Source organism: Budorcas taxicolor, chromosome 15 (assembly GCF_023091745.1).
Source record: "Budorcas taxicolor isolate Tak-1 chromosome 15, Takin1.1, whole genome shotgun sequence".
NCBI lineage: Eukaryota > Metazoa > Chordata > Mammalia > Artiodactyla > Bovidae > Budorcas > Budorcas taxicolor.
The window spans coordinates 14,963,861-14,978,602 of record NC_068924.1 but is presented as its reverse complement, the minus strand read 5'-3'; the positions used below and the strand labels follow the sequence as shown (position 1 = coordinate 14,978,602).

General features: G+C 43.6%; 1 protein-coding gene across 1 annotated transcript; it reads left to right on the top strand.

The window, feature by feature from the left end:
• Positions 1–9,562: 9,562 nt before the first annotated feature.
• KDM4D (lysine demethylase 4D) lies at positions 9,563–11,065 on the top strand. The gene has a single exon (XM_052653065.1). It carries the CDS (start codon positions 9,563–9,565, stop codon positions 11,063–11,065), a length of 1,503 nt encoding a protein of 500 aa, XP_052509025.1.
• The last annotated feature ends 3,677 nt before the right edge of the window (positions 11,066–14,742 follow it).

The window sequence follows — 14,742 nt, the reverse complement described above, 5'->3', positions numbered from 1 at the left end:
TCCCTCTGAGTCCAAAAGTCCGCTATACACATCTGTGTCTTTTTTGCTGCCTTGCATATAGGGTCATCATTGCCATCTTTCTAAATTCCATATATATGTGTTAGTATACTGTATTGGTGTTTTTCTTTCTGGCTTACTTCACTCTGCATAATCGGCTCCAGTTTCATCCATCTCATCAGAACTGATTCAAATGTATTCTTTTTAACGGCTGAGTAATACTCCATTGTGTATATGTACCACAGCTTTCTTATCCATTCATCTGCTGATGGACATCTAGGTTGTTTCCATGTCCTGGCTATTATAAACAGTGCTTCAGTGAACATTGGGGTACATGCGTCTCTTTCAGTTCTGGTTTCCTTGGTGTGTATGCCCAGCAGTGGGATTGCTGGGTCATATGGCAGTTCTATTTGCAATTTTTTAAGGAATCTCCACACTGTTTTCCATAGTGGTTGTACTAGTTTGCATTCCCACCAACAGTGTAGGAGGGTTCCCTTTTCTCCACACCCTCTCCAGCATTTATTGCTTGCAGATTTTTGGATCGCAGACATACACAAGCAACGTATGCAACTCAATTCCAGAAAAATAAATGACCCAATCAAAAAATGGGCCAAAGAACTAAATAGACATTTCTCCAAAGAAGACATACGGATGGCTAACAAACACATGAAAAGATGCTCAACATCACTCATTATTAGAGAAATGCAAATCAAAACCACAATGAGGTACCACTTCACACCAGTCAGAATGTCTGCGATCCAAAAATCTGCAAGCGAGAAATTATTTTTTAAAGACTTCCTAAGTTCCAGAAATCCATTAAGTCTAATTATTCTGATAAAAATATTTTCAATTGTCAGAATTGTCAAGTTTCCTTAGATGAAGAATTTCTGTGTTACTTGGGAATACCATGAATAAGGGTAAAATGGAAGAGTATCTGAAATGAAAAGGTCTATATTCATCTAGTGCTTGTGATTCCAACTGAAAGAAACATGGAGGCAGTCTCACAGTAAAGGCAGTCATCTGAGACCCATAGAGAAAGCATATGTCCGGAGCACGGAAGGATCACTGTCATTGTACTTGCAAATTCTGAGAAGTTTTGATTTGAGCACAGAGTTACACTTACAAAATCAGAGTGTTTCCTTTGGATGCTCAATAGCTGAAGACTAACGTTTACATAGATGGTTTTATATAGATGGTAGCCCAGCCTTATACCTCCTAGGATCCTTAGAAATGTAAAAAAGGAAATAACTTATAAAACAAATACAGCGGACATCCCTGGTAGTCCAGTGGTTAGGACTCTAAGCTTCCTTTGCAGGGGCACAGGTTCAGTCCCTGGTCAGGGAACTAAGATCCTGCATGCCTTGTGGCAGGCTTTTCAGCTGGCCTTAGGGGTAAGGAGCCTGCCTGCCAGTGCAGGAGTCATAAGAGATGGGGGTTCGATCCTTGGATTGGGAAGATCCCCTGGAGAAGAGAAAGGCAACCCGCTCCAGTATTCTTGCCTGGAGGATCCCAATGGACAGAGGAGCCTGGTGGGCTACAGTCCATAGGGTCACAAAGAGTCGGACACGACTGAAGTGACTTAGCACACACACCTACATGCCTCGTGGCACAGCCAAAAAAATGGAAACAAATACAGAGCAATCAACTCAAAGCTTATTTTGGTTGTCTATTAATAATTCAATAAGAAATGAGGGCCTGTGTGATACTCATAATCAGCATTTTATTGTTTATTAGCGGAAAGACACTTAACATGGTATTTAAATATTTGACATTAATTCTTCTTCTAAATTGTTTCAGTTTTCTCTTTTCATTTCTTTAGAGGAACTGTTCAGACAGAATGAAATATTTGACTATATATTCATAAAAACTTACCAAGAGTTTTAAATAAAATCACTGTAGAAAAATTTTTAAGATTAAAAAGTTAGGGTGAAAACTTCCCTGGGAGTCCAGTGGTTAAGACTCTGCCTTCCAATGCAGGGAGCACTAGTTCAATCCCTGGTCAAGGAACTAAGATCCCACATGCTGTAGGGCGCAACCAAAAATTAAACAAAAAAACCTGGCATGAGATGGGGAGATGATCATGTGATACAGGTAATGTTGGTACTTCTAGATCCTCAGAGTTCAGCTGGAGTGGTGACAGCTGTAAGTAGGAGAGGAAGGCAAGCTGGGTCCTTGGGGTCTTATACAAGGAAGGAGAGCGCAGGAAGCTTCCCCGGGGTATACAGATGTCCCTAAGGCTTTATAGTAGACTATCCGAGGGTCCCCTGACATCATTAGACTGTATGTCTGGGGAAGGGGAGATGAAATAGCCAACAGTAACTAGGATAATTGTATTACCATCCCGGGAAAAAATGACTTCTAAAGGAGGAAGTTAGTTTCAGGAGAAAGATGATCAGTTTGTACTAAACGAGTTGATTTTCAGGTGTTCAGTGGCAGGAGAAGCAAATCAGAACCTTAGGAGAAAGTCAATGCTCTTAGAGAAAGCTATGGCAATAAATAATATCTTTAAAGATAGGGAGAGCAATACTAAGGAAAGCCATGAACATAAAAAGGAAGTTTAAAGGGGGAAATAAAAGGAGTTAAGAGAGATGAGAATTGAGTTTTGAAATAAGTCTGCATTTGTGTAGTATAAAAGGTAGAACCAAGTAGAAAGAAAAAAGAGAGAGAGTTAAGAGGATTATCAGTGCCCTGGAGGTCAGAGATATTCTAGGAGAAAGAAGGAGGTGTTCCGTGAATCAGTGATGTAGAGAGATAAACTGTAACCCTTGGAGCAGTATTTGGGAGACAATTTGATGATTTATAGAGATGGATTCCAGTGGAGAAGTGGGGTTACAATCAGAAGACAAGAGAGATGAGGAAATGTGTTTGTGAACGTAGATTATTTTTGTTTATATTTTGGTATTGAAAGGAAGAGTTGGACACGACTAAGCAACAGAACAACAACTGAAAGGAAGGTGAAAGGACAGTAGCCTAAATCAGGAAAGAGACTGATGATTAAGAAAGACAAAGGTGATGGTGATTATTTATTTAGTTTTGGAATGAGTTCAGTTCAGTTCAGTGGCTCAGTTGCGTCTGACTCTTTGTGACCCCATGGACTGCAGCACGCCAGGCTTCCCTGTCCATCATCAACTCCCGGAGTTTACTCAAACTCACATCCGTTGAGTTGGTGATGCCATCCACCATCTCATCCTCTGTCATCCCCTTCTCTTCCCACCTTCAATCTTTCCCAGCATCAGGGTCTTTTCCAGTGAGTCAGTTCTTCACATCAGGTGGCCAAAGTACTGGAGTTTCAGCTTCAGGATCACTCCTTCGAAATGAACACTCAGGACTGATCTCCTTTAGGATGGACTGGTTGGATCTCCTTGAAGTCCAAGGGACTCTCAAGAGTCTTCAACACCACACTTCAAAAGCATCAATTCTTTGGTGCTCAACTTTCCTTATAGTCCAACTCTCACATTCATACATGACTGGAAAAACCATAGCTTTAATTAGACCTTTGTTGGCAAAGTAATGTCTCTGCTTTTTAATATGCTGTCTAGCTTTGTCATAGCTTTTCTTCCAAGGAGCAAGCGTCTTTTAATTTCATGGCTGCAGTCACCATCTGCAGTGATTTGGGAGCCCCCCAAAAAAGTCTGTCACTGTTTCTACTGTTTCCCCATCTATTTGCCATGAAGTGATGGGACCAGATGCCATGATCTTCGTTTTCTGAATGTTGAGTTTTAAGCCAACTTTTTCACTCTCCTCTTTCACTTTCATCAAGAGGCTCTTTAGTTCTTCTTCACTTTCTGCTATAAGGGTGGTGTCATCTGCATATCTGAACTTATTGCTATTTCTCCCGGCAATCTTGATTCCAGCTTGTGCTTCCTCCAGCCCAGCGTTTCTCATGATGTACTCTTCATATAAGTTAAATAAACAGGGTGACAATATACAGCCTTGATGTACTCCTTTCCCTATTTGGAACCAGTCTGTTATTCCATCTCTACTTCTAACTATTGCTTCTTGACCTGCGTACAGATTTCTCAAGAAGCAGGTCAGGTGGTCTGATATTCCCATCTCTTTAAGAATTTTTCACAGTTTATTGTGATCCATACAACAAATCAGTGGGAGGTGTCAATTTAAGGAGTTTAAATAGCAACATTAACTCTGGAAAGGGAGAGTATCTTCTCTTCCACTGAGATGCAAGAGTATGAAGAAAGATGGGATGTAAGTAAGAGGAGAAAGGTTGCAGTGTGTGCCAATGATTTTACTTATTTTTTTAATACAAATTTTTGGTGTGTGCCTTATGTAAAGTACCAAGATCCTTTGGAAAATATGATGATGATCAAGACATAGACAATGCTCTCAAAATATTTTCCTATGGAAGATAAGACAAGTATAGAAATAACTGTAGAGATTGAGAATACAAACTAATATGTTAAATAGAAATTTTTCTACATCTTGGTTTTTTCCTCCATAAATTGGGGATAATGATAATACCAGTTTGATAGACTAGTTGTGAGGTTTGAATGAGATACTATAGAGAATGGGCTTAATAAAGAGCATGACAAAATGAAGTGCAAATAAAGGTGATGCTTGCTGTTGTAAAAATGATAAATGCCGAAAGAGAACTATAGAAATTCAAAGAAGAGATTGTGCTTTGTTGGGAGCAGTAAAGGAAGATAAGGAGTCAAGTTCATCCACTTAGGAAGCAGTGGAATTTAGGGACTGAGAAGTAAGGAGATTTTGGAAGAGAGAAATGGGAAGAAGGAGACAGTTTGACATTTAACATCGTTGTTTTAGTTGCTAAGTCATGTCTGACTCTTTCCACAGCCAAGCTCCTGTGCCTGTGTCCGTGGGATTTCCCAGGCAAGAATACTGGAGTGAGTTCCTCCTCCAGGGGAGAAGTCAGGAGTATACTGGCATTTTTTTGAGACACAGCCAGGAATGTGCTTGGAACAAAGAGAGCAAGGAGTAAGACAGAAAGGGGTAAGGTCAGGAGGTGATGGTGGGCCAGATCACGTAGGGACTTTTAGGACATTCCAAGGATTCTAAGTGGGGTGGAGTAGGTATGCCTGAAGTTTGAGGGCAGGGAAGGTGACATAGAATATTTAGAGGGTGGAAATTATGGGGAGTATAAAAGGATTAGGCATATTAAAAAGCAGAGACATTACTTTGCCAACAAAGGTCCATCTAGTCAGAGCTATGGTTTTTCCAGTAGTCACGTATGGATGTGAGAGTTGGACTATAATGAAAGCTGAGCACCGAAGAATTGATGCTTTTGAAGTGTGGTGTTGGAGAAGACTCTTGAGAGTCCCTTGGACTGCAAGGAGGTCCAACCAGTCCATCCTAAAGGAGATCAGTCCTGAGTGTTCATTGGAAGTACTGATGTTGAAGCTGAAACTCCAATACTTTGGCCACCTGATGTGAAGAACTGACTCATTTGAAAAGACCCTGATGCTGGGAGAGATTGAGGGCAGGAGGAGAAGGGCACGACAGAGGATGAGATGGTTGGATGGCAGCACCAACTCAATGGAGATGAGTTTGGGTAAACTCCAGGAGTTGGCGATGGACAGGGAGGCCTGGTGTGCTGCAGTCCATAGGGTCACAAAGAGTTGGACACGACTGATCGACTGAACTAAACTGAACTGAAGAGGATTAGGAAACAGAGAGAGCACTTGAAATTGAGTTAATGAAATAGTTTGCTGATACATCTTTTTATTTTCTTCTAAATTTAATGAGAAGAATTTACTGTGAAGAATGATCCTTGCTATTTTTTACATTAAAATTCTTTATCTTGCAAAAGAAATTTCCCTTGATACTTTGCAAGTAAGAATTTTAAAATCATGAATGGATGTTGCATTTCATCAAATGCTTTTTTTTGGATACCTACAATATGATGATATGTTTCATTCCCTTTGTTAATATTCTGAATTATACCATTAGATTTTCCAGTGCTGAATCATTCTTTCATTCAATTTAATCATGATGTATTATTATTTTACTGTATTGCTGCAGCATTTCATTGAATACTATTCCATTTTATGCTTTTATCTATGCTTAAACAAAGATAGCCCATAGCTTTATTTTCTATTGTCCTTTATTTAATTTTGCTCTCAGAGATGAGAATAGCCTTATCTGAATAGCTTACCACCTTTTTCTATATTCTAAAACAACTTGAATTATAAGAGTTAACTGTTTCTTGAAAATTTTCTAGATTCACATATAAAATGATGTGTCTCTTGGACTTTCAAGGGTCATACTTTGAACCAGATCTTTATACTGGGATATTGAAGCTTTCTAGTTTTTCTTGGATCCATTTTGGATATGTTTCCTCCCTAGGAAATTATTTTTCTCTCTTATCTTTGGAAACTTTTGCTGTCGTGTTGCTCCTAATATTCTCTTTTGAGATTTAAAAAATTCTCTGCTGTTGCTAGCTTTGTGCCCTATTTCATTCCCAGTAACTTATTTTTCCCTTCTTCCTTTTTAAAAAGTTATTTATTTTCTTTTTGGTGGCAGTGAGTCTTCGCTGCTGCGTGCGGGCTTTCGCTAGTCTTGGAGAGCTGGGGCTTCACTCTAGCTGTGGCGCACCGGCTTCTCTTTGCCATGGCTTCTGTCGTGGAGCACCAGCTCTAGGCACGTGGGCTCCGCTTGTTGAAGCAGGCAGGCTCACTAGTCGTGGCGCGTGGGCTTAGGCGTTCTGAGGCGTGTGCAGTCTTCTGAGACCAGGGATTGAACCTGTGTCCCCTGCATTTACAGGTGGATTCTTATCCATTGTACCACCAGGGAAGCCCCCTTCTTCCTTTTTTCATGCTCAGTTATTCCCATGATTTGTTGCTCTGATTAATTTCTTCAAAGAATATTTTTGGTCATCAGCTTTCTGTTTTGTATGTGTTATTGCTCATTAATTTCATCTTTCTTCTTTGTTACTTTTTCATTCTCCTTCCTCTTTTTTTTAATTTTTAAATATACTTTTTTAGTTTTTTCTCTTCTCATTTTTAGCTTCTTCAATTGAATGTTTAGTTCATTTATTTTCAATCACTCTTCCTTTTCCATTTGTTATAATAATATATCTCTGACTCCTTTGATGCTTTTCACCCTAAACTCTATTTTTAAATATATTTATTTAACTAATTTAAGTAAATTTAAAAAAATTTAGTTCACAGAAATCTGTGAAAATCATTATAGCTTGATGAATTATGACAATGAACCATTCTGATGACTGTGTTTACCTATGTTCCAAACAGAATATTTATATTACTCTAGAAACTTCCTCATAACTCCACTCATAACCTCTCTCCTTCACAAAGGTAACCACTATTATGACTTCTAACATAGATTACTTTGCCTCCTTTTTATCTTTGTATAAATGGAAGCATAGAATAGATATTCTTTTCAGCCTAGATAATTAGTTTTATGTTTATAGAATTATGCCTATATTTTCATGTAATTCTTCTTTTATCTTCATTGCTGTATTGTATTATGCTGAATGAATATACTACCATGTGTTTATCCATTCTACTGTTGATTGACATTTGGGTTGTTTCCAGTGTTTCAGTTCAGTCGATCAGTCGTGTCCGACTCTTTGCCACCCCATGGACTGCAGCATGCCAGGCTTCCCTGTCCATCACCAACTCCTGCAGTTCACTCAAACTCATCTCCATTGAGTCAGTGATGCCATCCAGCCATCTCATCCTCTGTCATCCACTTCTCCTCCTGCCCCCAATCCCTCCCAACATCAGGGTCTTTTCCAAAGTGTCAACTCTTCGCATGAGGTGGCCAAAGTATTGGAGTTTCAGCTTCAGCATCAGTCCTTCCAATAAACACCCAGGACTGATCTCCTTTAGGATGGACTGGTTGGACCTCCTTGCAGTCCAAGGGACTCTCAAGAGTCTTCTCCAACACCACACTTCAAAAGCATCAATTCTTTGGTGCTCAACTTTCATTATAGTCCAACTCTCACATCCATACATGACTGGAAAAACCATAGCTTTAATTAGACCTTTGCTGGCAAGGTAATGTCTCTGCTTTTTAATATACTGTCTAGGTTTGTCATAGCTTTTCTTCCAAGGAGCAAGCGTCTTTTAATTTCATGGCTGCAGTCACCATCTGCAGTGATTTGGGAGCCCCCCCCAAAAAGTCTGACACCGTTTCCACTGTTTCCCCATCTATTTGCCATGAAGTGATGGGACCAGATTCCATGATCTTAGTTTTCTGAATGTTGAGCTTTAAGCCAACTTTTTCACTCTCCTCTTTCACTTTCATCAAGAGGCTTTTGAGTTCCTCTTCACTTTCTGCCATAAGGGTGGTGTCATCTGCATATCTGAGGTTATTGCCATTTCTCCTGGCAATCTTGATTCCAGCTTGTGCTTCCTCCAGCCCAGCGTTTCTCATGATGTACTCTGCATATAAGTTAAATAAGCAGGGTGACAATATACAGCCTTGACATACTCCTTTCCCTATTTGGAACCAGTCTGTTGTTCCATGTCCAGTTCTAACTGTTGCTTCCTGGCCTGCATATAGGTTTCTCAAGAGGCAGGTCAGGTGGTCTAGTATTCCCATCTCTTTCAGAATTCCCCACAGTTTATTGTGATCCACACAGTCAAAGGCTTTGGCATAGTCAATAAGGCAGAAATAGACGTTTTTCTGGAACTCTCTTGCTTTTTCGATGATCCAGTGGATGTTCGCAATTTGATCTCTGGTTCCTCTGCCTTTTCTAAAACCAGCCTGAACATCTGGAAGTTCACAGTTCACATATTGCTGAAGCCTGGCTTGGAGAATTTTGAGCATTACTTTACTAGCGTGTGAGATGAGTGCAATTGTGCAGTAGTTTGAGCATTCTTTGGCATTGCCTTTCTTTGGTATTGGAATGAAAAGTGACCTTTTCCAGTGTTTAGTTACTAGAAATAATGTTGTTTTGAACATTCTTGGACTTGACTTTCAGTGCGTAGGCATACACATATCCTAGGCACATGGTAACAGTTGAATCATAGCAAAAGGGTAAACTCAGTACATATAGTACTGTTCAAATTGTTTTTCAAAGTTAGTGTAGTGATTTACATTCTCCTTACTAGAATATAAGAATTTCCATTGTTCCACATCAATACCATTTCTTGTATTGTCAGTTCTGTGAAATTTTAGCCTTTATTTGAGCATGCAATTATATTCCATGATACAGTTTTATCTGTAGTTCTCTATTAACATTTTCCAAACATTAGTTTTCAGCCTTTCTATATTATATATATATATTTTTTAGGTTTTGTTTTCAATACCACCCTGAAGACACTACATTTGAGATATCTGTCCAAGACTGGGTAATTCAGTATACCTCAAGAGGACAGAGCCAAAGGTCAACTGAGGAACATCACAGACTTGCAGGCTCAGCCACCATTAGTCCTGATCAAAGCTTCTGTCCAGACTGGATTCCCCTGGAGAAGCAGCAGGCCTGAGCAGTAGCTCATTGTATTAAAGTCCACTGGGCATTCCTTCTGACTCACAGATCCTCAAACCATTTTTGAAAAAGTAACATTTTCCAGCATCCTCACGTATCCAGAATATACAGAAAAACTTGGCAGTTTGTTTCTTATTAATGGAAACTATGAAGCCCAGTTGTGCTCAGAACCCAAGTTGTAGCATAATGATATTTCATCCAACCAAAGAAGAATTTACTGATTTTGATAAATACATTGCTTACATAGAATCGCAAGGGGCCCACCGAGCAGGCTTGGCTAAGATAGTTCCACCCAAGGAATGGAAAGCCAGACAGACCTACGAGGATATCGATGACATCCTAATAGCTGCTCCGCTCCAGCAGGTGGTCTCTGGGCGCGCAGGTGTGTTTACTCAATACCACAAAAAGAAGAAGGCCATGACCGTGGCAGAGTACCGCCGCTTAGCAAACACTAAAAAATACCAGACTCCATCACACTTAGATTTTGAAGAACTGGAGCGAAAATACTGGAAAACCCGCCTCTATGAGTCCCCAATATACGGCGCGGACATCAATGGCTCTTTATTTGATGAAAACACGAAGCAGTGGAACCTGGGACACCTGGGGACCATCCAGGACCTGCTGGAGCAGGAGTGCGGGGTGGTCATCGAGGGCGTCAACACCCCCTACCTGTACTTCGGCATGTGGAAGACCGCCTTCGCCTGGCACACGGAGGACATGGACCTTTACAGCATCAACTTCCTGCACTTCGGGGAGCCCAAGACGTGGTACGCGGTGCCGCCCGAGCACGGCCGGCGCCTGGAACGCCTGGCCGGCGCGCTCTTCCCGGGCAGCTCGCGGGGCTGCGAGGCCTTCCTGCGCCACAAGGCGGCGCTCATCTCGCCCACGGTGCTCCGGGACAACGGCATCCCCTTCGGTCGGGTCACGCAGGAGGCGGGCGAGTTCATGGTGACCTTCCCCTACGGCTACCACTCGGGCTTCAACCACGGCTTCAACTGCGCCGAGGCCATCAATTTCGCCACCGCGCGCTGGATCGATTATGGCAAAGCGGCCTCGCAGTGCAGCTGCGGCGAGGCGCAGGTGGCCTTCTCCATGGACGCCTTCGTGCGCATCCTGCAGCCCGAGCGCTATGAGCTGTGGAAGCGCGGGCAGGACCGGGCGGTGGTGAACCACGCCGAGCCCGCGGCGCCGGGCGGCCAGGAGCTGAGCGCCTGGAAGGAGGTGCAAACGCTGGGCCCCAAGTACTTCCTGCCTCGCCGCACCGCCCGCCTGCGTCATCCCGTGTCCTCAAGCGAGGGCACCGACCCCAGAGCCCCTGTGCGGACCATGTCCCTGCGCCCCTTGCCTGCCCGGGGTTCCTGCTCGGCCTCCCAATCTGACGCTGTCGCAGGCAGCAGCTCACGGAAGCCCAGCCAGACCCCTCCGCGGTCGCCAGGTCCGTCGGTGGCGTCGTGTGTCCACCCAGTTGGCAGATGTGGTTCTCGTCGTCGCCCTCGGGGAAAGGGCACTCAAGAGCCGACTGCCCCCGTCGGAGCTAAGAGGGGCCTCGCCTTAGACCGCAAGGCTCAAGACCCCAAGGCTGAACCCTTGTCTGCAGAGGGACGGATGGACAACCCTGCCCCATCGAATCCTGGACTCTAGCCTCCTGCTAAGGCCTCCAGGTATGACTATGGCCCTGTCCCATAATCCAGCCTTTGTACCCCCTGCTCTTGGGTGTGGACGATCCTCAAGAGTGGTCACATTGACATTTCAGAGGTTTGGGTATTTGCATGGGGGCTTTCCAGGTGGCTAGGGGCACAGAACCCACTTACCCACATAGGAGACCCAGGAGACATGGGTTCAATTCCTAGGTAGGGAAGATGCCTGGGGGAGGGCGTAGCAACCCACTCCAGTATTCTTGCCTGAAAAATCCCATGCACGGAGGAGCCTGGTGGGCTAGGATCCATAGGGCTGCAAAGAGCTGGACATGACGGAAGTGGGTGAGCACACGCGCAGTCTCGCATGAGGGTCCCTCCTGTGTTGCCCCTGGAAGTGCTGGGTCCATGGTGCTTACCCAGTTCTCCAATGTTTGTTCTTTCTCCCAGAACCTGGAATCTTCGGACACTGCTAACTCCCGTGTCACCAGCTGAAGCCTCATCCACTGGGCCCTCTCATGACCCTGTGAACTAGGTCCTGCTGTGGTCACGAGAGCCGATCTACCTCAGATCCCATCCTGTGGGCCAACTCTGGATGCTGCATACCTTCTGAAGAATCCTGGGCTTTGAGTTACTCTCCAACTTTTCTCCTTTTCTTCTTCCTACTTCCTTTTCACCCACCCCTTGCGTCTGCCACACAAAGCTCTTTTGACCAATTAGGTCAGTAGAGGCTCAGATAATAATATATATTTCTGAGTCTTTAATGTATTGAAGAAGTGTTCTTTGCCAGTATTTGTTTGCAACTGTATTAAAGGCAACCAAAAAGTTAACATCTGACTTGATTTCTGGGATTTTTCATTCAATCATTTGAGAGGTGGTAATGCTGGATGGCATCACTGACTGGATGGATGTGAGTTTGAGTGAACTCCGGGAGTTGGTGATGGACAGGGAGGCCTGGCATGTTGCAATTCATGAGGTCGCAAAGAGCTGGACACGACTGAGTGATTGAACTGAACTGAACTGAACTGAGTGCTTTTATGCACTTTTCTGAATAGTTAAAACACTTAAAGCAAAACTTATTTTTATGAGCTTGTTGCATTGTGTGGTGTTGATGAATGAGTTGGGGATTGACTGTTGGGTTCTGGCTGACTGGCTGGGTTGGGGGATATGGTTTGCAGCCATATCTTAAGGGGAGAAGGCAATGGCACCCCACTCCAGTACTCTTGCCTGGAAAATCCCATGGATGGAGGAGCCTGGTGGGCTGCAGTCCATGGGGTCGCTAAGAGTCGGACACGACTGAGCGACTTCACTTTCACTTTTCACTTTCTTGCATTGGAGAAGGAGATGGCAACCCACTCTAGTGTTCTTGCCTGGGGAGTCCCAGGGACGGGGGAGCCTGGTGGGCTGCCGTCTATGGGGTCACGCAGAGTCAGACACGACTGAAGCGACTTAGCAGCAGCAGTAGCATATCTTAAGGATGACTTGGTGGAAATCACCTGGGAGAGATGAGCCAACATGGGACAAGGAGTGCCAGCTCTCCACTGTCTTCTCGATGTTGTGAGTCTATTTCACATGGTTAAGTCATGGATACATCCCAATAAATGAATCCACACATAAATGAACAAGAATTTCAAGTGGGCATATGTTCTGTGAAGCAATGAAAGGGGGTGGGATGAGACAGCAGAATGGGTAGTCTGGTTCCAGTGGTCAGGAAATGCTTCCTAGAGCAGATCTTTCCCAGTCTCAAATGACAAGAAGGGATGTCCAGAGCTGATTTCCCCTTGGAAGAAACAGCGAGTGTAACAGAGGTAACCTAGAGCTTGGGGTTGTTGTTTTTGCAGAGATAGAAAGGAAGCTCCTTTGTGTCTGGGGCATAGAAAGGGGAGAGACAGGGTGAAAGGTATATAGGACCTTGTAGCTCATGATGAGTATTTGAGTTTGTTCAACTTGAAATGAGAAGGCTTTGGAAGTTTGAAACAGCACTTGACATGATACAATTTGCATATTTAAATACCACCTCCATTGTTCTGTGCACCACGTGGGGACAAAAATAATAGTTAAAACAGGTGAGAGTTAGTCACTCAGTCATGTCCAACTCTTTGCAACTGCGTGGACTGGAGCCCACGAGGTTCCTCTGTCTATGGAATTCTCCAGGCAAGAATACTGGAGTGGGTTGCCATTCCCTTCTCCAGGGTATCTTCGTGACCCAGGGATCGAACTTGTGTCTGCTGCCTTGCAGGTGGATTCTTTACTGTCTGAGTCACCAGAGAAGTCCCAAAACAGGTGACAGTTGGTGGTTATTGACTCAGGCCTTAGTGTGGAAAATGCACACAAGTGGCCAAACAATAAATTTTGATAACTGGATGCAGAAGGAAACATTTCAGAGATACAAAGCACATCTCTCTTCCCTCCAGCTCTGCCCCCACAGAATTTCCAGAAGACTTTGGAATCTGAAGCACCATGTAAGACAAAACAAGTCATGAACAAGTAAGGCTTCTTTGAAGTTCTGATTGAGGAATGGCAAAAGCTTGCGTCTCATTCCTGTCACCATGCAGCGAGGCAAATTCGTGGTAGCATATTCTGTGGAAAATTGAAATTGAGAAATTGAACTTAGGGATTCCAGGCACAGTGGAGGATGGCAGTGAAGTACTTGGCTGAAAAGATGATTAAGTCCTGTATGGAGATGGTGGAACCACAGGATGGAAGCTGACTGGGATTACTGGGCAGGTAGCAGCCCTAGAGAGCACTTGCACAATGATAGTAGATATTATATGAGCAGGGGCTAACTTTTAGTGACTGAGATGTTGGGGGGTTTTGGTCCTTTAGTATAGGTCAGTTGCAGGTATGGTAGTGCAGAGAAATAAAAGAACTCTGAAAAGTCTCTATGAAGACAGTGAAAGTGAAAGTGAAGTCGCTCAGTCATGTCCAACTCTTTGGCGACCCCATGGACTGTAGCCTATCAGGTTCCTCCATCCATGGGATTTTCCAGGCAAGAGTACTGGAGTGGATTGCCATTTCCTTCTCCAGGGGATCTTCTCGACCCAGGAATTGAACCCAGGTCTCCCACATTGCAGGCAGACGCTTTACCATCTGAGCCACCAGGGAAGCTCATGAAGACAGTAGCCTGGCTCCTATTGGTATTTTCAATTTTACAAACAGTTCTCCTTGTTATATTTCAGGACTAGCACAGTCTCCTCTCTGGCATATAGATGTCCTGGAGAGCCTAGGATAACAGAATTGAGGGATTGGAAGAAAAAGAAACAAAAGCAGTTTTCAGAAAATCTTGCTCCCATTGTACTCCTTATGTTTTCACTCAGTTACTTGCATACTTAAAATATTTCCCAGGCTTCCCTAATGACTCAGGGGTAAAGAGTCTCCCTGATTATGCAGGAGACTCGAGTTCAATTTCTGATCCAGGAAGATCCCACATGCCTTGGAGCAACCCAACCTGTGTGCCACAACTATTGAGTCTGTGCTCTAGAGCCCGGGAATGTCAACTATGAAGCCCGGAGCCCTAAATCCTGTGCTTAGCAATAAGAGAAGTCATCCCTATGAGAAGCCTGGGCGCCACAGCTAGAGAGTAGCCCCCATTTGCTGCAACTACCTGAAAAGCTTGTGTGGCAATGAAGACCCAGCACATGGAAAAATAAATAAGTAAAATAAAGAAATCTTTTTTAAAAAAGT

What these genes read in the sequence shown, in the direction of transcription:
- KDM4D (XM_052653065.1), top strand. Translation starts at nt 9,563, where the DNA reads ATGGAAACTATGAAGCCCAGTTGTGCTCAGAACCCAAGTTGTAGCATA.